Source organism: Amblyomma maculatum, chromosome 6 (genome assembly GCF_055883805.1).
Source record: "Amblyomma maculatum isolate TAMU_Amacu chromosome 6, ASM5588380v1, whole genome shotgun sequence".
In the NCBI taxonomy this organism is placed as follows: Eukaryota; Metazoa; Arthropoda; class Arachnida; order Ixodida; family Ixodidae; genus Amblyomma; species Amblyomma maculatum.
In genome coordinates this window covers 21,917,862-21,944,503 of record NC_139349.1, presented here as the reverse complement: position 1 = coordinate 21,944,503, position 26,642 = coordinate 21,917,862, and the positions used below count along the sequence as shown (strand labels likewise).

Genomic DNA, 26,642 nt, shown 5'->3' with positions numbered 1-26,642 from the left:
TAGTAACATCAGAAATTTCTGTAGTTACAACAGAAAACAGAAAACGGTGCTACAGAACTACGGACAACAGAAGTATACTACAGAAAAGTACTACAGAACTACAGCAAAACCTGACGCTTACGACAGAACTACAGAGTATTTTGTCGTATTTTAACATGGTTCTGTAGTTTTTTCGACTGGGAAATTAGTTAGGAGAGGGTAATTGGTTGGTATATCTGATTCATAATGGAAAACAATACCATAAACCTCATCATGCATCGCTGCGAAGCAGGCAGATTATTATTTTATTATTATTACTTTTAGCTCGTGGTTACTACTTCGAATCTCAGGTTAAATCTCCCGACGTTGTGAAGACTTCGGTTCCCTGTCGCCTTTTCTGGCAACCTCGATCTAAAAAAAAAAAAAAAAGAAAAAAGAAAATAGAATAGGAGGCTGTTATATCAGTTGGGTTAAAAGAGAATAGTGGGACGCAGGTGCGCATGCGCAGAACCCCGTGGCCCTTCGGATATGTTTGGCTAAGATTTCGGCGTTCGACGACGCGAAATCCGCCCACCTCTCCACTAAAATGTCGCTGCCGCTCCACTCTGTCTAGCGTTTGCAACAAAGAAATTGTGAACGAAACATTTATTTGTCTGAACATGCCCGCTTCGCAAAATTCTAGTCGCAAAAAGCCTCAAGTTTTAAGATTAGCGAGTAAGCGTTGTTTGATGCCCATAGAGACAGAATGTCAGAAGCGCGGTATATTCAAATAGGTTTGCGCTGTTGACAAAAATGAGGTCACCGAGTATTGAATTTCGCATGAACGATGCTTTTATTACTCGTTACAACCTTACTTTTACGGTGACAAATAAATGCATAGGAATTACATTAAGTTTGCCAAATTTACAACCTCGCACTTCACTTTTTATTTTTAATCGAAATGGAGCGTCGACCGCTGGATATAATTCAGACTTGACCGGTTCCCCTAATAATAATAATAATAATAATAATAATAATAATAATAATAATAATAATAATAATAATAATAATAATAATAATAATAATAATAACAATAATTTATTTTCCCTTCAATACAAGGAAAGGGAAGGAGCAGCCGCTAAAAAGCTGCTTCGAAGAGCAGTTTGACGGGGCGGTTGCCCCTGTATATGACGGCATTTCACAGCAGAGAAGTCACGCTTACACAATGAATAAATAATGAATGGAGAAATAATTAGATCACAAAAAAGCACAAGGCAAATCAGGAAAAATGCATGAAAATAATACAGAGACACGCCGCAAGATAGAACACTTAATTTAAAAATATGTGTTCATGGAAACATTATACTTGATTAGTGATTACATCCCTTATGCCCATATTCTAAAGCTTTTGCGCCTTGCGAATAGCGTATACCCCCAAGCTCGTTTCCCCTATTACAAAACTCTCTAATGCGTTGCATGTCTAAACGGTCAGGCACATAAATCGAGTGACAGTAACAATATTCAGTTCAGTTCTGTCGTTCAGTCGTGTCCGACTCTTCGTGACCCTATGGACCGTATCACGCCACGCTTTCCGGTCTCTCACTATCTTCCTAACATCACATAACTTCATCTGCAGCGCCTCGAGGATGCCATCTAACCATCGCGTTCGCTGCCTACCCCTTCTCCGGTGACCCTCAACCTTTCCCAACATCAAATCTTTCTCCAACGACTCCTCTCTTCTCATCAGATGAACAAAGTAGCTGAGCTTTAACTTTAGAATTTGACCCTCCAATGAGCAATCAGGGTTTATGGTCGACAATATCGACTGATTTGATCTTCTGGCAGTCCAAGGAACTCTCAAGAGTCTCCGCCAACACCACAATTCAAACGCGTCAATTCTTCGGCGGTCAGCCTTCTTCACAGTCCAACTCTCGCGTCCATACATCACAACTGGAAAGACCATAGTACGAATTATACGGATCTTGGTTGGCAGTGTAATGTGTCTGCTCTTTACTAAGCGGTCAAGGCTAGCCTTTCCCAGAAGCAGGCGTCTCTTAATTTCATGGCTGCAGTCTCCTTCCGGGGTAATCTTAACTGGGCTATATAATAGGATAGCGTGATAAAACAACACTCCCGTGCGTCGATATTGCAGTTCGTATCATCTGCGACTTGAAATCTAAGCGGCTGGCATTAATGACTGCTGTTTTTCCGCATGACGCAGCCTGCATTGTCAAACTTCATGAATCGTTAACCTAGCTAAATGCAGCGTTTGAGTCCGTGGTTAACCCTTCCTGCAACGCCCTTCTATCGAAGGTGACCATTAACATGTATGTTTGGGCTAGCTGTCACGCCTATGTAACAGCGCGGGGCGGGAAAATAACACGCGGCCTCAGTTGGTACGGAACGTGTGAAGCAGTGTCCGACACGCTCGCAAGCTTGTGATCAGTTCGAGGGCGCGTACTTTCCGCTCAATTTTGTGATGCACACTAGTGCGCACTATGCAAAACGCTAACTGAGGCTGGTACCTTTTGTCCCCGCATGAGGCCGTCCCGGTTCTTTGTTTCTCCTCTTCCCAAAGAGGTGCTCTCTTTCCCTCTCGGTGTTCCCAATTCAAATCTCGCTGAGAACAGAGATTGGTTTCCGGACAGTATTATTACTTTTTTTTAACTTGACCTAAATTATCGAGTGCTAATTGATGATAGCGCAGGCAGTAAACAGGCAATGCGAGATATGCCGACAAGCCCAGATAATTATTTCCTTTGCAAACAAGAGCCTACATTTAGTTCTGTTGTTTTATGCATAATACAAGTGAGATGTATCAAAAGTTGGTGGGCTCTATGATACCGTCTTCGTTTGCATGTTTCTTTCTTTTGTTTGCATGAGTGCAGGAAAGGCTTATTACTCTGGTTACTCTGGTTACTCTTGTTCGGTTACTGGTTACTCTTGTTCGCAGAAGATATGAGAAGGAAAAAAAGTACAACAGTTGTGGTAAACAGAACAGTTGCGGTAGGTATAGAACACAATGCGCTTCCCTACACAGCACGCCTGTAATGTGAACTGGGGAAATAAGCGCAACACTTAATGGCAGAGTGGACATTCGTAGGCTATGAAGAAGAAGAAGAAGAAGAAAAAAAAAAGACGCTGCCTACTTAAACAACAAGCACTGTCACTCACAAAGATGCAAAGATAATGCGCTGGCCAAAAATCGTACTCTGTAGCAGTATCGCGGCATGAGGAGGTATGGTAGCATAGAGTGGAGGTCACTGACGCACTGACACTGTCTTCGTTCCGTCTACCTTCTTCTGTTGCCTTATAGCAGTGCTTTGGCGTACACAACGCCTTCATCAATCCGCCCTTTCGGCACCTTGGTGGACACCCCCGGTTAATCTGTCCCGATTAATCTGTTGCTTGCACGATAGCAGCGGTAACGAACGAACCGCGGCGTGCCACGGAGGTCGCCATGAACAGTCGATTTCATCGGCGCGACCGAGCGGGGCAGCCCAGCCGCTCGCCTTGAGAATATAGAAAGCCGGGAGCGGCTCTGTTTGAGGGGGCAAAAAAGAACACGTTGAGTCAGGCCTTCTCTCCTTTACTCGTCGTCGCCGCGTGCGCGTCTGTGTGCGTCCTTCTCTTGTCGCCCCTTATTTTTCCCGCGTCTCGGGTCACCTCCGCGCTGGAGGTCTGTTTTTAGAATCCGCGTTTCGGTTCCCCTTCCCTACTCTGGTGTCCGACACACTGGCTACACCGCGGTCCGCACCGCTCCTCACACGCGCTCCCATCGCTGCACTGTCCGAGCCACGGTCCCCAACCACTACACGCACGGAGTTGGGGATGCAGTTCAAATTGTTATGCTTACGTGAGTGCAACCTCTATTTAGAGGCTTATGTAACGGAAAGAAATAGAGAGTGAAGGAAGCTACCTTGCTGATCAGGTCTGCTTCAGGCTAGTGACCAGGCTGTGGACAGACTAGCCACTCACACAACCTTGCCGCTCTTTGCTTCACGTAACCCTATTCGTTTGCCTTCCCCTCATACTAGTCTTGACCAATGACATCGTCACAAGACCCGACCCCCGTCAGCCCTTTTGGTAGAAGCCGTGCACTCTATCGCTACACAACAGCATCACGCGGTAGCAAGAGGTGGTTATAGCTATGGAGAACGTGCGCAAGGAGACGGTCCGTCGTTCACAAAATGTTCTGCCTTCGGTCACTTCGTTCAGACGAGACCGTGCGCCTTACCGTTCTATATTCTTATAGTTCAACAGGGCTCCAACTGTGCTAATCATGCCGCTGTTTGTGTCAGCTTCTCTTGGTCTTTTGCCCTGTGACTGGACTACGATGGCATTAACGCCTTGCGCCCCCAGTTCCGAATTTGTGGTGTTGGCATTACCTGTTGGTACCATAGGGCGACGTATAGGCGGTAATGATCTCATTAGCGCGGAATATCATTTGTAAACCGTCCCGCTTCAATCGTTACCTGTGACCTTGAACTCATGCGACGTTTTTTTTTTCTCTCTCTCTTTTCAGGATCTGGAAGATGGATTTAGAATTCTACGCTGACTACAACGCCGTGGGTCATTGTTTTGCCCAGACCTGTCTCAAGAACATGTCGGCGAGAAAGAACAAAGTTCCCAAAGTGAGTATTTAACCAATTTCAATCCTTTCCGTGCATGTAGATCTATGCCAAATTTGTCCTTAAATCATGATCTGATAGCCAGACCACCCACCATGGAATTTAGAGGGATACAAAAAATCGAAAATGCGTGAGCGGATAAGAGCCACATTCGCTAACGGCCATCTCATCTGACCACTACTATGGCAATGCAGCACTTCAGCCCTACTTTCATTTCGTCACTTGGCGCTTCATCCACCAGCAAACAGCGGAGCCATCGACTTCGGTTTCGGTTTTTGCATGTGTGCTCAGTACATGCACTTGGTGCTTCCATGGTCTGGTAAGATATAAAGCTCCTTCAGAAGCAGTTCTGTGGTGATGAAAACACAAGAGGAGCGGTGTTTCTTCATATAGTTTGGAACGGACGGCATCGCAAATTCCGAATTTCTTGCACCTTGCTTGCGAGCCCTGGCTGGAAAGCATAAGCTGCACTAAACAGAACAAAGGCTTGTTAGGCAACGCGCCCACCGTCCTGCCTGACATGGCCACGATAGCTTACGCTGACCGTTGAGGCGAAAACTGTTGCTGCCTTATTGAGCTCCACTCAAAGCAGGGAAGGTATTGATTACCATACAATCGCGATGTCGTGAAAGCTTAGCTGGCCGGTACATGGTTTCATCATCCATCGCCTGGTAATTATAGCTAACCTTCTAGGACTCGAGTGTGGCGTTCTAGCAAATAGAGAAAATTACGGGACTACTATATGCGTCAGGCTCTGTGCGCGCGCAAGGTCACTAAAAGAAGAGAGAGGCGGGAGGGGGTGCACACGATATGAGTCAGCATATGGGCACCGAATAACCGTGTTCGCGTTGCCGCCGCTCTCAACAACGGCAGCAAACCTATGGCGAACCTCTCGCGCTGTTAGAAATTAGCCGCGTGGCCTACAACGAACACCCTTGCAGGGTTCCTCCGCGAAGGTTTTGGCATCGTTGTCTCCTGCAGCGCGATGATAACATAACTCGCGTGAATGTGTGCAGCATTTTTCGATGTTCGCTGGCAAAGGCGTTGGATTCGAGCCAGTGGCTAATGAGCTGTAATCGTGACTTATTTATAGCCACGGGCTTCGTTCGCCCGCGTGGTTTCCGTAACCTTCGTTTCGGGCAGGCAGTCCAATAACGCCGCATCCCAACGTCGGCGTTCCCCGCCTCTGTACACGCGGTTCGCCTGTTAATTGTTAGCGCATCGCGCCCGCTTCGAGCTAGCTCGCTGGGTGGGTACGCACACATCGGCGGAATATCGCCTTCAGATCGAGCGAGGTCAAAGACCGAAGGCCGACCGATCGCTTTCGAAACGAGCAGAAAACGCGTGTCTCTCGGCAGCCCGTCCACCCGCTTTTCGCCAGCTTGCCTCCGTATATAGGTATATGTATGTATACTTGCATGCGGAAAAATACTAGCCTCGGTAGGGCGCGCTTGTGTGCCTGCTTCGCGCTTTCTTCACTCGAGGTCGCAAACATCAGCGGGTGCATGAGTGCCGCTTGATTAACGGCGAAAGAGCGACCGCGCGCAACCATTTTCGAGCCTTGAGAGGTGGACGTGTCCGGGGTCGTTAAGGACGGTAATACCGCCGGTTTGTAATGATCGGTGGAGCGGCCTTTTGTTTTCCTCCCCTGCGACCTCCTCTCTGCCTTGAAGCGAGAGAAAGAGGGCACAACGACAGTCTTCACGGCATGGCCGCCTCGCTCTCGCGTTTGTGCTTGTACACGTGTCAGTGAGGTTGAGTGTAGGTGTGAGACTCCAGCGCTCACAAGTTAATGAGTGAGTGCTAAGGTTGTGTAGTGGAATTCGCTGAATACTTGACTAAGCCAGAGTAGGAGCTTATATGAGCGAACGAGCAAGGGTGGTAAGCGCGTGATACACTCGCAACATGAGTGGGCCAGCTCTGGAGCGTGCTTAACTATAGTGTTTAAATAACTGACTATACCTAACAGGCAGTTCATAAGATGCATTTTTATATCTAAACGAACTAGCAAGAGTGAGCAAGCGATGCGACGCCATTTACGCACTGCTGATTACGTGTCCTTTCAATGTTTCCCCCAGATGCTGAGCTTTGAGGAACCCCTTCAAATAGGGAACCATAATGGAGCGGGCAGCAAGCTCTCTTGGCATTGGATAGTTAATCTTCCGCTATTACAGTCATTAACGTTGTTTATAATCCGGCTCAGCGTAACAATCGCCGCTATTTCATTGCTTCGAGCATTCCCTCACACAGAGTGAGTTTTGTTCCCGGTTACTGCTTGGCTTAACGAATACGACTTAGGGCACTTAGTGCCCCTTTGCCGAGCCGAATCGTGGTTGCGGAGAAGTTGCGTAACGCGCGGCGCGCATTTGCTCTCCTTCGCGTTTCGGATGCCTCTTGCACCGATATCGTGGTTGCATTAACAAGTGCTCGAAAACGATAAAGGACTACGGTTGGCAATGAGAGCAGGGGCCATATCCGTGGGTGCTTTCCTCGTCCTCGCAGCTGCAGTGCGTCTTCTTTCTTTTCTGAGTGCTCACTGCGTTCTTTTTTTTTTTTTTTTTTTTTTTTCCCTCTCGTCAACGTTACTCCCTGTATACCCCTTGGCCCTCGCGAGCATGTGGGGAGGTATACGCCGAAGTCGGTGCCAAGATTAGAGGCCCTCTTCGATCGCCCAAGGACTTGACTGCAGCGAACGCCGAAGGCGGTGGGTAGGGAGCCAAAGTACGGTGACGAGCTCTCGCGCACGACCACCACTATTATGCCAGAGCAACCGGGTTATATGCTCATTCCGTACAGTTCTCTGCAGTGCAGGGGAAGCTCCGGCCACGACAGGTAGACTAACATGCGGAGTTAACTTTCGTTGGCCTAGTGGCGACACTAATGCGTGTCTTTTCCTTCCAAGTTTGTTTTCTTCAAGCAAATTTGGCTGCCGTGTGCTTCTGAACATTCCGTCGCCATTGGAATCAGTGTGAGCCAAATAAGTCGGCTTAGAAAGCATGTCGTTGTGCGGGGCTATTTGTAGTTTCTTAGGCCACTGGCCAGCAAACCTCAGCGTGCTTTGCATTTACCTTACAGCTGCACGCAATTTGCGACGCTACACAGCTCAAGTAACTGGGCGTCGCTCAGTCTGCATTTGCTCACCTTGGCGTGGTTCCCGCATGCGCAGTCTGGGCGCTTGTGTTTGTACGCGTCGGTGATTTTACCAGCGGTGCGCCGGTGAAACTTGAAATGACGGCGAGCCTTGAAGTGAGAGCGAGTCAGCCTTCGCTCGCGTCCTCACTCGCTCTGCCCGGAGGCGGTGCTTTGGAGGAGAAAGTTGGAACGCAAAAACACAAGGAACCGAGAGGCGAAGGAATGTTATTAGCTTTTATTTTTGAGGGACCTTCTGTGACGTCATTTGCGTTGTGAACCGGTTCAAAACCTTGTTTTGCAAAACTGAGAAGGCGTTTATTTATGGGAATACTATTAATGTCTAAGCTTTATGCTACGAAAGCGTACGATGTCGATCGCATCGTTCCTTTAGCCCTATGAGCGCATTCAGGGTAAAAGGATATATGTGCTCCTCTTTGATTTTTGCCCTTTATTTCTTCGTGTTGTGAACGTGTACAGTTGTGGACGGCATAATCGAAGCTTCCAGACGCACATTTCTTTCTACATACGATAGCAATGGGTGCATGAGGGCCCACTGAGGCGTAAACAGAGCTATTTTCTCTCGCTGCAGTGATCTAAATGTCGTTCATCCATCGCGGTTACATTGTCATCGCTTCCGCTAGTTGTTTGTCGCTAGGCCAAAGAGCAGCCGCTGATCGACGCGATCATCGCGTATACCATCGCTATCAAAGCAGGTTTTGCTTCATCACGCATCTGCAAACGCGAACCAACGTCCACCTTGACTCTTAATGCCCTAATTTCCAGGACACTCAGCACCTAGCGGCATCTTTTGGCCGCTAGCAGCGACCGCCGTGCAACTTAAGCTTGTTTGTGCGCGATTGCGCGCGAACGAGGTGATTGTAATGACTGAGTCTTCCTCTAAAATTGGACCTCTAAAATTATTCTTGCGCTGGCAGGAAACATTTCCGAGGGCAGCAGATAATCAACACGGTGTTTCAAATATTCACAATCTCCGCGGTGGCCTTTATAGCCACGATTCCAGTGATTTGAGTGATGAGTGTCCAGCTCCACGAGGGTATTGGCGGCAGTCGTGCGAACTAAAGCGTTTTTTTCTGATTCCTCTAGGCCTCAGGTCATACTCATGAATAAAGGTTTATAAATGAATCAATTTCCTGGGACTGCGCTGCGCAAGCTCAGTTCGGTACATTGCTAGAGGAATGATACTGTGAACAGCGCGACCGTCTTCAGCCGGCAGCGAGCCAGAATGTATTCTTAGGCGTGTCGACGCGGCAAGGAGTTCAGGGGAGGTGGCTTAGATGAGATCTCGTTACCGCTCGAGCTGGCACAGGCCTTTTCCGACTGAAAACGCGCTTCTCAAACTACACGTACACGCGGCAGCCACGGGGCGTATGCCGATCGGCAGTATGTGCATATACGCTAATTCTGTACCAGCAGCAGCTGCTGTGCAGGCTCCACAGCACTGTCAAAACACGAATAAAAGAGAGACGCGATGAAAAACAGGCAATGATGCTCCGTTAGCTGGCAGAAATAAAGCACGTTCTCCTTATTGTCTTTCTTATACAGCAAGCTTATTGATTGCTTCTTTTTACTAGCCTATACTCGGGTTCCACGTGTGATTCCTAAACAAAGGAGGCTGTTTGTGACACTTTCTAAACACTTGTATCTCTATCACAGCGCATTGTTTCTTTTTTACATTTGCAGTGTCTAATCTCATTCCTTACCTCCCGTTGAAGCCGGTAACTTTCTCTTGTATCTCTCCGTATCAAACTGGATTCGGCGTAACATCAGTATGTCTTCTTTCAAGTTCAAATGCACCCTAAGAGCACGATATGCGCATATAAATAAGACGCCACGTAGGAAATATTTCGAATTATAGTTGTATTACAGACCTTCTTTGAGGCTTTCGATGATCGCCTCATTGCAGATATTTGTCCCATGAGATTAGGAAAATTCTGCAGTATGGAGCAAGCCGGTATTAATGGATTCATTACTCATTATCATTCGCCCAAGCGCAGCTATAAAGCTTCAAAGGGAAGCTTAGAGGTTTTTCAACAAAAATTTCGCGATCGAAGAAAAATGTGGCAGAGCGAGCATGACTAACGCGAGCCCACACTAAGGCATTTTTATTTGGTTTGGTTAGTGGTTTGTGGAGTTTAACGTCCCAAAGCGACTCAGGCTATGAGAGACGCCGTAATGAAGGACTCCGGAAATTTAGACCACCTGGGGTTCTTTAACGTACACTGACATCGCGCAGCACACGGGCGCCCTGGTTTTCGCCTCCATTGAAAAGCGGCCACCAAGGCCGGGATTCGATTTCGCATCCTTGGGAACAGAAGTCGAGCTCTGTAAGTAACCACTGCGCTACCCGGCGGGGTAATTTTTTTTATGCGAATTTCTAAAAAAATGCTGTAAGTACAGCTTTTCTTTGCAAACATGCCTTACGCTTGGCTCGTTGCTATATAGTTAATTGTTACTCCCTTATTATCGAGATAATTGAACGTAGTCACTTCTGAGGAAGGATTAGTTACTGCGGTTCGGGTTGTTTGTCCACTGAGGCTTATCCTGTAACGTGGGAAGAAAAGTATCCAGCATTCAGCAAATGTTGGAGCTTCTTTCGGTAACAGATACCTAGGCGGTCTTTCTTGCGGCGACATTGAAGGTTTCTTTTGCAATTTGCTGCTAGTGAACTTAAGGAAAATCTGCGTAAATTGTTTGGGGGATCCTGACGCGTTTATCTGTTACGTCCCGGTTGGTAGGGGGGAGGGCTTTGTTACTGGACCGCTCGAAATTGACGCCGAATTGGCAAAGAAAACTCTGCAGTCGAGTTCGCCTAAAGAGAGCTCTTGCGTCATAGCATTAGTTGAAATATTTCGGTCTTCGTGCTGCTCAAGCCACCGAACTTCCAAAGTAACGCCTGTTCTATGCGCTGCCTAGACTGTGGCAAGAGCGTCTGATTATAATTCCCGAATAATATTTATTTGTCAGAGGCGACCAGTGCAAAACTTCCATCTGTAGCATTGGTAAATCTGTGCCTTTATGGGAAACTGTTGTTACAGATCGACGTTTTTCTACGAAATCCGCACATTGCAGGTATTGGTTGTGTAATGCGCATAGATTGCCTGACAACTACCGACTTCTGCACATTTAGTAAACAAGAAAAAATTGCAAAACATAAACGCTTCTCTTCATATTCTGAAAAGAAATATTGTATGTAGTGAAATGATCGAGATCACTTCAGGGTTGTGGGAACATACGCCATTTTGTTTTCTTTTAGCGATTCCAAGGCGTTTTGAAAACGAAGACACCCTCGTCGCAGGTTTCGCTGCGACAGGCAGAGAGATAACCTTGTCGACATTACTTTCGTTGCCAAAGAGCAAGAGTGTGTCTGAGGATGTTCTAACCAGCGGATGCCAGAAGTGCACGCGTCACAAACGCTCTGACGCTCCCCGGTGTTACTAGCAACTTTCGTTCCACCAGACGCAGGAGAGATTATCGCTGGTTACGCTGCCTCCCATTGGCGAAGGGAGAGCGCAGGGGCAACCGATGCTTAACAGCCCACCTGTCTCAACCCGCTTCTTTCATCGTCGCAGATTATCGCGTACTCCCCGCCGCTGTTCGTTACTTCAGGTGGCCCGTGACGCTAATGACCGGGCCCGCAGCGAACGCTTTCCACCCTCGCTGTTGCGAGTGCTGCTGGTGCAGAGCTGCAGAAATTACGCTGTCGGATCGTCCATGCGTGCAGGCAGGCATTGTATCACAGCATGAACAGTGGAAGTTACCGAGTGAGCCGCCTGCCTCGTGCACATCGCCTGCCTCGTGCACATCGCCTGCTTTGCGCATCTCTTCTTGCCGAACAAGGCCTCTGCCGTCGTGCTTCGCTGGTCCTACTATGGACCTGGTTCGCGGGCTGTACTTGCCTGGTTTGCCAGTCTATAACTGATTCGCTAGCCTAGACGTGGTCCTCTGGGTCTGCTTCTAAAGCAATATTGAGATTAGCTAGGCCCTTTCAATCGGCTAAATTCTCTCTGGCATTTCCGCCCCAGTTCAGGTGCTTCAAATATCATATAGCAGACACCGGGGCGGCGAACATATTTTCCTTCCTTTTTGATATCTAATAATAAATAACCACATACTATCGCTATTACTCTGGCTCGCGACACTAAACTTGGTTTGCTTGCTCGGGTAGCCAATGTTTCTGAATAGCTCATTTTACACTGCACGCGTATTACGCCCTCGTACAGTTATGCTTGTAGTGGCGGCGACTGCCGCACGCGGTCGCTCTCGAAGCATAGATAAATGATAATTGCTTAACCAAGCAACAGGCCTGCATCTCACTTCCTCAACACTTCGCGTGTAGCGCTGCTCGGACGGTCACCTACCATCGCCTTCACAAATCTGGTGTCCGGAGACACAAATCTGGCTAGCATATCGTTTTCGTCAGGGCTGTTGCATGAACTCGAACGCCTACTGCTGGGCGAAGGGAGGCCACATTTATTAGGTTATTAGGCTTCCCTTCTTTCTATTTCTTTTTTTCCAGTATGTTGTGCTCCTGGTGCCTGGCAAGGGCAATGCGCTTTGCTTTTGTAAGCCCCCCCTCCCCCCCCTTTTTCCATAAAAACTTAGCTAGAAATTTTCACCATGATAGCCCTAGATGGGCGCGCATGCGTGCACATGGTACCACTGCCAACGTTGTGGTTCGCTCGCGCGCAATACAGGGCACTCGGTAGCTATCGTAACAGACCTCTTCTGCGCTCTTGAACCTATCCTCTTTACACATAGACAGTTCTGCTCTCTCAGTTAAACCGGTCCTATGATTGTTTGGCCCGTTCAAAGGGTTTTAGATAACCGTGACCAAGCTGCTATGCATGTACCAGCGAATGTCCACGTTTGCGCGACTGTCTAGTCTCACAACAGTGGATGGAGTCAGGTTAGGCGAAGCACGGTTAGTGAGCACTAATCGTTTGTCGGTCGAATACAAGATGCTGAACTGCAAAGTTCTTTACAATCCTGTTTCATTTTCCCCCAGGAATTCTAACAATTTTCTTCGCGAGACTGTCCAAGATGAATCCACATCGTTGTACGACTGTGCACAGCACGTGCTCGTTCACTCGCTCTCAGATCTGTATCAGCCCAAACGGAGTTCCTCGCGGGCGGAACTCACCGTACACTTTTCTTTCTCTCGCTCTCATTTGTTCTGCGCTTTTCTGCTTCCCACTTTCTATTAGTCTGCCGCCGGAGGCGCAATCGAGAGCGCGCGCATTTTCTCCTTTTCTTCCGCGTGCCTCCGGCTGACTCACGCGGAGAATAATAAATAATCCTCGGGCCGAGTCCGGAGACGAGTCAGGTTCGCCCACACATGGAGCGCAACTCTACCGCCCAACTCACATACGCTGCTTGCGCGCACTTTCCGTTAGACCGCAACAGCTCGTGTCCCGTATGTGAATCGCTCGCACGCATGCAGGCATACGCATTCGCCAGCCGACGCTGCGCTGGCGCGGCCTCTCTCCACTGCGACGTGCAACGAAAGCGTAACGCTGTCTCTCTCTCGTTCGAATCGCGGGGTGTCGGCGGCTTGCATGCCTGCATTACAACAGAGACAACATCTCCTCGCCCGCGTATATGCAGAAGACAGAGGGACACATATGAATACGAAGTCGTGTGGCCCGCGTCCCTCGCCAGCTTTGAGGCGACATGCCGCATGTAATGAGCCGAGGAACGAGTTTATGCTCGCGATACCAGAGACAACAACCCGCGTGAAGCTCATGTGTGGGCGGAGTTGCGTAAGAAAAGCCTTCCCCTTCCTCCCCACTCCCGCGCAGTATATAGAGTACCGCTAACTCGCGCGTGCGCGCATGCTCCCCGTGCATGAGCGGGGAATGCGAAAGGCGTCGACGTTTACCGTCTTTTCACGCGCATTGCCCCCTCCAAAAATTCAGAAATAAACGAAACTCGATTGAAAAGCCGAAGTGAAGGCTTAAATGCGGATTTGAGAGTGGCGCCTGATCTCACGGTACTGCGTATCTTTACTGGAAGCACCCTATATTCCCATTGTAGTCGACTTGTCGTAGCGCATAAGATTTTTTCAGGTGGTGATATTAACTTTTACCTCATGGGCGTGCTCAACAGTTTCACATTGGGCTTCTTTACTAATATCCTGAATGAATCAGAAGGAGATGCAATTTTTGACAATGAAGATGAATTTTCAGGAATGTAGAAACCAATGAAGACGACGACTAAATGCAGTCGTATATTGAACGTTACAACGCTGCAGCGTGCATTTCGAATTCAACTTGTTTCTACAACAAAGTTGGTCATTGTCTGCTGAGTAATAAATATACAAAGTTGGTGAAAATTTCTCGGCTCACAGGGTTTGGTTTTCAACGGTACATCATATCACTTAAAATGTCATTAAAGCTATCAAGACCCTCAACGAGGAGAATAATACTTCTCCTACCCTCTACACAGATTTCGAGCATAGGGCTGTAGCTTTCAGGCTGCACTGTTCAAAAGCAGACCCTATGGTCTGAGAAATATTGAGCAGCCCTGTACACACTAGTTATTTCTGCAAGGAAGTATTCGGACAACTGGGAAGGTCTGAAAATTTGGTGAGTCCAAATTAAAATTAACGATGCATTTTAAACAGAGGGGCGGGTAGTACGCGGGCGCATTTGTTGCTGTGTCCTCCTGGCGGTAAGCCGGTTTCTTTACGGGGATCGAATGGGGTAAAGGGGTCTACACTCTGCTGCTCGGCGCAAATTTATTGCTTGCAAGAGTGAGGAGGATAGGGGAAGGGGAGGGTGGTCTGCCTCGCTGCCTCGAGATATGGTCGCCGTCTTTCGGCAAGGGCGCGTTTATATTCATAAGCATGGAGGAGGGTCGAATGCCTGCGCGCAGGCTGTTCACTTGTTCAATCACGCGGCCAGGCCCATCAGGGTCCGCGTCAAATGGCGTGTCCTTTACAAACGTACCTAGCATAAACAACATTCCTCGGTATAGAGAATTTTTTTTTTTTTCTGTTGTTCTTTCGTTTTCATTGATGACCTTTGCGCACGCCTGCCAGTCCTGTGTCTGCCTCCGTCAACAGCTGAACGCGTTTATGAACGGAAGAAAATTGGCCTCATAAAAGTACATTCACAACGCCACGCAGATGCGTTAACCAGTTATCTTGTTGTACTTTAGTGCACGCGGATATCGCGCCTCATCCGGGCAATAGACAGGGGAAACCAGGCTGCTGCTAATAATAGCGGTATAGTACTTTGTTCGTCAGGTGCAGAGATGCCATGTACTCTGATCATCGAGGAGCGTAACAAACAATTGTTTAAAAGCACTTGCTGCTGGGCCACTTGGTTTTGGTTCATATTTAAAATAGTTTAAGGCGCAAAAAACAGACAAACACAAAGGTAAGTGACGGTCACTTACCTTTGTGTTTGTCTGTTTTTTGCGCCTTAAACTATTTTAAATATGAAACAATTGTTACTTTTTACAAATATTACAAGTTTACAAATTGATACACATATTATTTGTTATATACTTATATACTTAATTGTTATATTATATACTGTCGAAGTTTACTAATATGGTCCAGGCCAGCTCACTTTTTTTTTATTTCTTTTTATTTATTTTTTTTTAGTGGGAAGGGGTGCTGCGAAATTCGCCTGACGTCCAGCACCACCACTGCACTCCAAATGCATGCAGCCTACCGCGGGCAACGTTACCAGATTTACTGCTCCAGCATGGTTGACCACGCCACTAGCGTTTAAGCTTCGCATTATACTTGAGGCTTCGAGGGCTGTGGCGTACAGACACCCCCTCGCCTCATCTTCCCCTTCCTCCGGGCCCCGAGCGCGAGTTCAGCTCATTAGCGAGGAATCCGACGCTTTCACGGCCACTCTGCCACTGGCTCACCTGCGCCTGCCAAAAATGAAGAAGAAGAAAAAAAAAAAAAAGAAACAGGTTCTGTGCCCCCTTACTTCTGGCTTCCTTGGCGAGACGTGCGTGGCAAAGCGGAGACCGCCAGCTACACGTTTCGCCCGCTCTCTGAAAGTATTGACGGGAATGGCTTTTCCCCCTCACTCTTTGCATTTTATTTCATTTTTCCTTTCTCTCTCTTTCGTCCTGCGCCAGCATTCTCCCCTCTTCTTCCGAGCGGGCTCCCTCGCTGGCTCGCTCGCCGTTTCGGAATCTGGGTCAATGTCGGAAGGGGATGGTCGAGCGGACGGGCGTCCATCAGCGTCTCTCTGTGGCGCGCTCTGAAATACGTAGTCAGGAAACCTAGCGTCGATGCCAAAATGAGGGATCGGAGGTACCGCTTTGGCCATTCTGTCTCTCTCTCCTTGTCGCTTTGTATTAGGTTTATTGATCCTTCCTTGTTTTCCCAGTGCAACCTTCCAGGATCGCTACGGCGTTTAGCAGCTGTGGATACAGCGTACTTGGTTACGGGTCTAGTTCGGTATAGCTGTGGGTATGGGTTCCGTCTTGGCAGTTCGCTAATGAAGACCCCAGAGACAGGTCCTACTGCATTGCGCACGCGATGATGACGTCAGCTGAGGCTGTGGCCCGTCATAACAGTGCTGTCGTTTGTCCCATTCGTATCTGGCCTGGTTCTGTCTTGAGGAGACAGAACTTGACTTGGGAATGGGTTCCATAGCGTGCAGCCTTTGCAGATGTCAACCTCGCCTTGGGGATGGGAGCGCGGGCTGTCGTGCGTCGTGCCGTAGTCGGCTCCGCTGCGAAGCGATGAGCATGAGATCCATCCCCTGCCGTCCCCCCCCCCCGCCCCTCCCCACAAAAAAATGATCCTCCAGGGTACCAGCCACGCCTACCTCCATCATTCCTTGGTTCCGCATACTCCCCCCCCCCCCCCCCCCTCCCTACAGAAGGAAAGAAATGCCTCCCAATGTTTTAATGTTTTCGTGATGTTACACTTGCCGTTTTCAGTGCTTATACGTAATCAAAAAGCAGTTTACTTATTGCACTGAAGGGATATCTTACCTGTTCTCGAATTTCGCAATCTAAGAATCGACATGATCGTTTGAACTTCAGATATCACTGGATAGGGATATACACGAAGAATTGCGCGTGCTGAGCACCAAAGTGCGGTGCTATGCAGTTCCTATGCATTGCTGTGTATGCCTCAAGGAGTCTCATCTTGCTTGCATTTAGTGAGAGAGGGTTGGAGAGAGAATGAGAGAGGTATTGAAGCGCTCCGTCGCCGTCGTAAGAAATGACAGCAGTCCACACGGGATTGTAGATTCATGAGCATTAAGGAGACCTTCTTATTTCCTTTAAGGCCCAGCCATTCGTCAGCCACGTTTAGCCCAGCGCTGGATCTAGAGCGGCCCCGTATTTTGACAACCAACCACGGCGACGCACGGAGCGCGACGCTACCCTCAACGATTCCCAAGGCGCAGCTTGGCAAGCAATGCTGCAACTAGGCAGCTCTGGCAGCAATAACCACGGTTGAGCGTGCACCAAAATGTGCTTCAGTCGAGCGCTGCGCCGCCGGGTGCTGGCAGTGTTCAAGGCCACCGGGTCAGCGACAGCTGACGCTGCTGCGACTGTGCGGCGCGCTGCCGTAGTCAGCGTCCTTGAACGAGCACGGCCGGTACGCCGATTGTCGCCGCTTGTGCGTGGCTTCTCCTCCCTTTCCCCGCCGCGCTCACATACCACCAAGGAGAAAGGTGCTTTCACCTCGTTCCCTCCCTCTCCCGTCGACGCAGGCAGCTGCGCGTTTCTTTTGTAGCACGTAAACACCGCGCAGTGCCACCCGCTAACGAGGACCAGAAGAGAGCGAGACGAGTGCCTCCAATTAATTTGCTGCCTAGGCGCCTAAACAATGCGTGCGGTTGTCGTGGCTGCCCTTGAATCCGACATGGAATGCCGATCGCGACATTGCACGGTGATCATAGCAAACGCGAACGACAAATCAAATCAGTAGGCAGTAATTTTTGTTTTTGGTTTGGAATGAAAGGAAACGTCATCTTTGTCAAGACTTCTCTATATCCGTGATCATGGCTTGACGCCAAAGAACTACATACACACACAAAAAAAGGCTATAAGTAGGCGCTGAACTCTTTGGTTTATATATCTTTTTAAATCTTCCGCCCCTTTTTGGCACTTATTTCAGAACTCGAATTTTATTGTATTTTTTTTTTTTTGCGAATATAATTTTCGTCGAATTGATTACTGAGTTTTATCGGTGGTTGAACGTTGCAATCCTCTGTCGCCAAAAGTCACTTTCTTGACATTTTTGTCCCGATGAACAGTCTCTCAGCCCGACATTGTCAACTAATTTGCAGTACTTGGATCCATGTTTCCAAAAGAATTTGTTATCACTTAACAGATAATTCATATAATCAACAAGATCGAAGCAGGCGGTTAGCAAAAACGTGCGTGTCATTATTATTATAAACAGCGCGAACACGAAGACAAAGGACAAGATACAAGAAAGCCACAGTACAAGCGCTTGTTCTTTGTCTTCGTGTTCGCGCTGTTTATATTAATAATGAATAAGTACCAACTCGCCCAACAAAGTATCTTGGTAAACGTGTGTGGCAATTTACTCTTTGGGTCGAGCAAGAAGGCGGGGGCGTCACACTGTTTATAGCCAGCACATGATTTTTTCCGTACTCTCCATTTAGGGTTTTGTGTCAATGTCCTAGGTCCAGTTGAGAAATCAACTTAACCAACTACTTTCTCTAATCGGATAATAGTGACCGGCTATAGCAGGTGGCGAGGAGGGTGGTGCTTGCCTGCCTGCAGTGCAGAATCGTATTAGCCAGCGGAGAACTTACCAGGGGAGTTAATTATATTCGTGTTTAACTATTTATTCGAGAGTTATTCATCGGTCAGAAGCCTCCTCTCTCATAACAATTTATGGTGCACCAGCCAGAGACAGTTGGCAACCCCTTGTTTGTGGTCGTCCAAGTTGTTTAAGCGACTTAAAAATCTTCTGCCTCATTTGACAACATTCTTGTAGGCTTGAACATTATCGCTATGCACCACCATCAACTCGGCATGAATCTTCCTCGAATGACGGCCCTTGAAATGCAGAAAGCTGAATACTGGGAGTGCTTCCGAGCTCTAAGTGGATGTTTTCATATTTAGTTTGATGCCCTCGCGCTTTTCTGTGGCGTTATATAGAGCAGAGTTTTCATATTCCGCTAATGGTAGAGAGATGTACAGGTGCGGCCATAAGTAAACGGAGCACGCTTTTCCGTTCAAATTAAAATAATGCCTTCTGGACTGGAGATAAAAAAAAAAACACAAAAAAAAAAAACAATACTTGTCCAAGTCAAGGGGCACTGGCGTCCACTACCGGTTCGCACATGCCACGACTGCCAGTTTCAATTCTGCAACGAAAAGGAGATTGCGTGCTCCGTTTGTTTTTGTCCGCACCGGTCCGTTAATTTCGATACCTCTTGAGTGCGCCTTTTTTAAAGTTATCGTACTGATAACACAAACTTAATGAACGCCCCTCGTATCTGGGCTGCAGAACTCGCTATTCGCAACTTTCACGTACAGTGCCGCCGCCACGCGGCCGCTTCCGGTACCGCCCTTAAGGGGATACTCGGAAAACGGCTCGTGCTCCTCCAGCTTGCTGCTGCGTCTCCCGCGAAAATTCTTCACGTGGAGCTCGGTACTGCAGCTCCTGTAGTGTGTAACTGCTTTTCGAGTTGACTTTGGCTCGCAGCCATGACAATAGATTAATAATATAACTTCTATTTTGGTATGTGGGGCACGCGTAGTCTGAGGGGAAAACATAAAAGCAGTCGAATCTTCCATACACCAATGTGTTCTGACTGCACGGTCAAAGGCGGGATAAACTTTCACATGTTACCTCCAGATTATATGCCCCGGAAGGAGAGGATAATTAAGTTAATTAAGATTTCAGTAAGATCAAGTCGGTTACTTTATCGTGAAAAGCATTGTGATAAATCCGGGTCGACAAAGAAACACCCCCTTAGTGACAGTATGAGCGGCGTAGCTATCTTATTTCTGGGGTTATGCATGGGCCTTGTTTTTCATTGCCGCTATAAATTCTGAGCAGAACCAAGTTTCGCAAAAAAAAAAAAAAAAAAAAAAAAAAACTGCGACTAAAGCTATGACGGTTTTCGGTGCGCATTTTTGATGTGAGAAGTTAGACTGGCGTAAGTTGCGAGCCATACCTGCCTGATATCATTTTTGATGCCGACCAATTCATGGCCCACACATGTTTGAGAAATTAAGAATGTTTGTTTCCTACCTGGTTGAGTGAATGCAGTGTTTGCAATCAGCACCTGCCATATGAACGCTAGATTAGGAGCATGTATTGAACGTTACGGAACATACACTCGCACTCCACATTGAGACTGTTCTCAATGCCGGCGCTCTAGCTGTCTTGCTTTTCAAGTAACTGTTCCCGAAAAATTGTCTGTGTCAGCACTGGGTCATCACTTGCGAAAGTCAAAATCACTGCCTATCAGAGGTGCAGCAAAAGAAAGAAAGAAAAGTAAAACAGGTTGGTTAAGGTCATCACAGTAGACCATCATTATTACCTTGTAGTGATGTTTTCTTGTGCCCAAACAGGGTAGTAGGTACTTCAATGCGACGGCGTATATTTTGAAGTCAAGGAAAAACTTTGGCCACATAAAATTCGGGGTTGGCTGCTCGGCATGCCTGTGCTACGCGCGTGAATGCACAGCACGACTTCTTGAAATGCTGCAGCTCGCGAGTGCCCGTGATCCCTGGATAAAAGTGGAAAGTTTTATCTATATGCATGTTTATTGTCGAACGTTTCTCTGTAGCACTTTGTGGCGCGATTAGAGTCGCCTGGGAACCTGTTGTACTTGCGCACAACACAGTCAGCAGTAGGATGTTTCACATACCTGACCCGCCACACTCGAGGGGTCCTTTGTATCGCACCCCTGCAACGCATGCTCACAAAGGGCTTGCATACGCTGACTGACAACGCCGTGCATACGTTCGCACCACAGAACACTCGCGCGAATATTTTAATGCAGCTTCAGGAAACGTAGCCCAGCGTCGCAGCACAACGCACTTGAAGCGTGAAAGCCGGATCACCTTAAGGGCAGCCATATTGGATTTCCAGTGGCGCCGCCTATAGCCCGTGAAAGTTGCGAATATGTTAGATGCCCCGAGAGTTCTGCGCTCGCCCGAGTTCCAGCGCAGTCAGCGCGACTACAGTAAGTCGGAAAATAATATTGGCGTACTTTTATCCGCTTCTTTCTGATCAAACCGAAAATTTACAACCCCCAGCTCGTTTGAGGACGCGAGTCCAATGCTTGGATACGAGCTAAAATGCCCGTTGCTCGCCGTGCTAGGTATTATGTTTTGAACACGAAAAGTGGAAGGTTCGTATCAATTCGGTTGCCTTCAGCTGGCCCGGAAGTGCTGCTCGCGCGCTCGTATAGTTGATCAATCTCCTAATAATTTTGTCTCGGTCCTCTAGTGCTGCGGCCCAGTGTTGAACGTATATACAGTCTAAGAAATGTACAACCCAAGAAGTTTGCTTCTAAGCCCGGCAACGGAGCTCCTGGAATAAACTCGAAAGTCACCTTTAAGCAAGTGACAAGATTTCTCGTCACATGCGAGGCTGAGATGCACAATGAGCCGCGTCATAAGACTTCGAAAGACAGTTTTGACGAATGATGTATGTACTACGTCCCGCCATGAAGTACAGATGCGCTGACCAACGCGCCTGGATCAGTATCCAAAGGCAGCATGATTGCAACGCAGTCCGAGGTGTCGATCCTTCAAGTAGGTCACTTTACACAGCATTCATCGTCGCATCCCCTAACCAAATCGCCTCGATTTCACATCACCGTTATAATTTGCCTTGTATTATCAATTATACTCTATTTATCTCAGCTGTTGGTTCTCGAACAGCGAATTTCCTACACGCAAGCCTGTACGTGCTCTCTTTCAATGAAGCATTTGTATAGGCCACGTGATCGACTCCGCTTTCGTTCGTTTTTCCAGCGATTCCCAGCAAAACGCGCTTATGTGTTCGTAGTTATGCAGGCCGCAAGTGTTTCTGTGCTTCGGCTATACGTTTCCCTTGCGTTCCGAATCTGTTTTTACTGCGATCCGCGTTCTGTTCACCCCCTTTTTGCGCCTCGGTGACTTTCTCTCCACTCTCATCTCGACTAGACTGTTGCGAAGACAAATCGCGCACGTGGCGAAAAATGCGTTCGTTCAGCCTCGCAAAACCTGCCATTAAATATCAATTTATCAAGCGTCGTACACCCAGCCGTGACATGTCCGGTTCGTTGTGCACGACTCGCGTAGGGGTAAAAGCCAAACAACTCATTCTGCACCTTTTATGCGGCAGTAACGGAGACGGTCGGTGCATATTTGCAAACTCCAGTGCACTTGACTGCATTTATTAAAAAATGTTTGTGTCGCTGGTAGAGGTACATTTAAAAGTAAACGCAAAACAATATAGCTAAAAAAAAATTAATAATTTCATCCCTTTCATCTTAAGCATCCTTGGAAAAGTTCGAGTATAGGAAGAAAAACTCATCATGTGCCAATTGCACGGTGCACAAATAAATCTAAACCATTATGCTTCGTCTTGAAAGAAATAGAATGTTTTTGATAATGTTGCCTTCCATTCACTTTTAAGGGCACCTGCATAATAACCCAATTACTTGCAATGAGTCTTTTTTTTTTTACATATGTATTCTTTGTTTGTTTTTCGCTGGACAAAATAGGCGGATTCAAAACAGCGCCCGAAATTTGCAAAAAAATATAAGAAGTTTAATAAAGCCAGTGGAACTGTGTCTAGGAATTACTCTTCGAAGGAATCGAATACCTTTGCAGGACATCTCTTCAGCTGTTTTTTCTATGTTCTTTCAGCATTGCACTGGCCCTTAGCGGAATTATATCAACATAAAAGGGCAGTTTTCTCTCGCGTTCTCCTTCTGCATATTTCATTTTATATATATATAAATGGATAATTTCCTAAATACTCGCATTGTTCAAACGGCCTGTTCCTGCTTACACAGGGTAATCTGCATTTATTTTTCTTTCGCCTAGGGCGCTTGCGTTTAGTGTTCTACATGCTGGCTAGGTTCCAACAAATTATTCGTCACTGCCACGATCAACTTCGTTTCTTAAGCCTCAAAGATGTGCACTTGAGACAAATTCCCAGCGTGCGTCAAAGGCTTCCTCAATCGCTTCCTATTACATGGGAGCACTTTCGATCTACAGTGTAAGCGTATAGTCAGAGGAAAGCTATACATTGTAGTGTGTCTACTCCGGACAAACACAGCAAGCCGGACAGACACGGCTAAAAAGACCGTACGGAAAAAGCTGCTGCACGGTGCACGTCTGCGTAGAGGGCTATATAAAGCTTTTTTCATGTTTTTACTCGCGTTTGCACGTCACGCTTGAAGCCATTCGCCTGAATCAGTATATAAATAAACCAACAAAATCAGAAGCGCATTGCACGCGAACACTGTATGGGATGAATGATGATCACAATGGACCAAGCAACGCCTCCTCAACTCTGCTATAGCGAGTAGCTAGAGCTGAGCTGAGGTAACTTCCCGACGATGGTTGCAGTATCCAACCTTTGTAGGAATTATAGCGCTCTGAAATCCATTCTGCGGCTCCCAGGCAGCAGTAACCGTTAGCCCTATATTGGAGTGCCTTGGCAATGCATTGGTGTTATGTAGGGCCAGACAGTACCGACACTCCCAGTATTCTGCCAATAGTTCGTGTTGTCACGCAGGGCATAGTTGAAATTAATCAGAAAGCGAAATTTTCAAACTCTCATCGTCTAGAACAGAACCTTGTGATGAAATCTTTTGTTGTTGTTTTTTCTGATGCACTGGCGCTATACGAAACCGTCAGGCTGATTTTTTTTTCTTTTTTTACTATTTTCGCTTTTCTCACATCTTCAACCGAATCCGAAGCTGTGGTCTTCCCGAAATAGTAGCTTGACTTTCAGTTCGCTTCAGAATGAATGAAACAACTTTATTACCTAGGGTCTGGTCGGTTGGGGCAGGTGGGCTTGGTGTGGCGCCTAGACGGTAGCGACTTCCTGGGCTCACGTGGCGAGTGCCAGTTGTGGCATTTTTTTTTTTTTTTCATTACCCCGTCCTCAACATAAAGCCAGCACACTGTGTCTTTATTTCTGCCTGATCATACCGACACCTCAGTCCACTAATCGACACAGCCTCTTCTTTCCTGATGAGACGGCTCAACTGTCACAGCCACAAATTCCGTGACGTCATAAAGCGTGTCATGTCATGGTGTATACGTCCCATCAACGAGAAGACATTATCTTTTTTTTACATCATATCACACTAACCACAGCAGTAAAATTTACTACGCAGTTGCCTAAAAGGGTCCTCATCAACCTTCTCAGGACAAGCGCGAAACACGCCGAAATTTTCTTCCCGTTTAAACGTGTTTCGAATTAATGGAAGTGATGTCATGGAGTGTTGCTGAGAACGTGAAACATTCAACATACTATCACGTGTTTTGAGTCCGTGGCACTGATTTCAGAGTATAAAATTTCACGTTTTCAGGTAAACGCAATCGACACGCTCCATTTACATAAAAAAAAAAAGAAAGACGCGTTCTAAATGCAACATTCGCAGTGGAGTAGTCGCAAGGTATCCAGCTGTCGCGTATACCTTTTCCGCCTCTCGCCGTGCATGCATGCCCTGAACGATGACCTGCGCACGTGTGCACTGTTTTTTTTTTTCACGCGCTTCGCAAGAAAACGTGTGAAATATGTGCCGGTACTATTGGGCACTCCTGAGTGCGAGGTAGGCCAGGTGTGTTGCTTTCGACCCTGCACCAGTGTTTCTATAATCTGCTAGCATGCGTGCAGATTTCAGCTGCGCGGTGCTTTTCCTGGAAAGGAAACAACAGAGGAAGCTCCAAATTTAATCTGAACTGGTACACGTGTTTCACGCTCCACACAATTGCAGGCGCGCCTGCTCTTTTGCTCTATTCCCTGCATTTGCTCTGCATTTATGTTTGATAGTATTAGTTCTTCCACCTGACCCTGACTCCTTTGCGCAATATTTAGGGTGTCCTCATTAAACTATTTTGGTTAGTTATTTGTAGGGTTCAGGTTATCTATTTTACATTAAGGTTGGAAAGCATCGATGGCATTCAATACTTTACATGCAACAATTCCTTTTTTTGATTGATTAATACTGATCATTTTCAGCTTAGAGCTTCTCTCATATTTTTTTATGGCCTTCAATTCCTTGGATGGCCTGTTGATGCTAGTGCGGCCCGGACGTGTCAGTGTCAGTAATGCCCCTTACCAAACGCATAGTAGACAAAGTAGAATATGTTCGTGAATGAGCAAGGTTCCATCCGTTTCTAGTCCGAAAGCATTGCATGACATGTTCAAAGACAACTGCGAATTTTGTACGAAGCCTCTGCCGAGGCCAGCAAAAAAAGAAAAAAAAAGTAAAAATCAACGGAACTGATTCAACCCAACATTTTCTCGTGGGCAGCAAGTACGAAACCTCGTATCACCTCATCATATATCACCCAGCTTGCTAAACTATAACACACTCTCACGCTATACATTGCACGTTATCGTGTCCATAAATTTCCTTGTGGGCGAGAAAGCTTTCGCACGTCGTACTCGTTTTGACTACGATTGAAGCCCTGGCGCTTTTATTTCATTAAATATTCTTTATTTCGATAATCACCATAAGACTAATTCTCGTCAAATACCAAGAACCAAACATAAAAAAAAATCCCCAAGTTTGCCTAAGACTCGGAGACTGTCAGCTCCTTTAACTCTATAATAATGAGCCCCTCATTTCCCTTCCAATATATATATATATATATATATTCACTTTGACTGGTCGTTATTATTGTGGTTAAGAATCCACGACCACCGCCATCACACGCCTCTACAGGTAGAAAACCGTAATGAAGTTCTTTTCAAATCCTTCACATTTTTTTTTTGTTATTTCGGCTAGTTGGCATTTCCTTTGGTATTGGGTTTCTTACAATTATTATTTCAGAATGCTCAACGCTGTTTTGCTTAGTGATCGGACTAGCTGGGTGTAAACAAGAGGCGGAGGGCTAGGGGCCCTCTCGAAGTCACAATAAATGGGCTTGCACCTTTTAGAAGCATCCCCTTCCCCATCCTTCTTTACCCCTACCAAAAATTACCTTGTACCCCTTCGAACGACATCCTGGCTATATGTCTGCTCTTTGAAGAAAGATAGTACACAGATACGGCGCGTGAACTAGCGTCGAAAGAAGAAATTTCATAGACACTGCGAAAGGAGATATGCTGAGCTGAAAAGTTGGGAGCATATCCTCAGGACTTCTTTATACACGACAGCTACCGATGTGCTTCAATAAGGGGCGGTAGCTAGCGCACGTACAACCGATATAACCAGCCACGCAGTGGTCCGCAGTGGGCCCGCTGCTTGTCGTTGCCACTGGCGAAGTGGCCAATGTGGGAAGAGAGAAGACGCGAGTCTGGGACCTTGGATGCCAATCAAGGCGGGGTCCGACGCCGGCGCACACGAGCGGGTGTCACCGCGTTTGATCCGGCGGCACGGCGGCTGCTGCAATTTTCTCCGTGGGGGCTCCTCCTCCCTGCTTTAATTCTGACCCTTCTGCCGCCCTTGTCTACTGCGTGTGCACGAAGACATTTATTTGTTCTTCTTTCGCGCTCTGTTCCTTCGTTCCTCTCGCGTCTCCTTCGCTGCTCTCTTTCTCATCTTTCCCGAATCGAGTTCTTCGAGCCGCCGCTTGTGGGTTGACTGTAGCCGTGCTCGTCGACCAAGTCGACAACGGTGATTTTACAAAGAGAGAGTACGGCGTAGACAGACGCTCATGTGAATGAGCTAGTGATAACTGCCCTCTTCTTCGTCCTCGTCGGGTTGCTCGCCCCAGCGTCTTAATTCCTCACTCAACATCTCC

General features: G+C 47.3%; 1 protein-coding gene and 1 long non-coding RNA gene across 3 annotated transcripts in view; one reads left to right on the top strand and one right to left on the bottom strand.

Annotated features, from left to right (window-relative positions):
• The window catches only part of pnt (ETS transcription factor pointed), a 325,056-nt gene that overhangs the window by 155,432 nt on the left and 142,982 nt on the right, over positions 1-26,642 (top strand). For both annotated transcript variants that reach the window (XM_084606204.1, XM_084606203.1), the window contains exon 2: positions 4,484-4,592. In XM_084606204.1, coding sequence (XP_084462330.1) covers positions 4,494-4,592 — 99 coding nt within the window. In that variant the 5' untranslated portion in view covers positions 4,484-4,493. The remainder of the gene's footprint in view (positions 1-4,483; positions 4,593-26,642) is intronic.
• The window catches only part of LOC146185247 (uncharacterized), a 130,646-nt gene that overhangs the window by 51,287 nt on the left and 52,717 nt on the right, over positions 1-26,642 (bottom strand). The gene's annotated exons all lie outside the window — the stretch shown is intronic.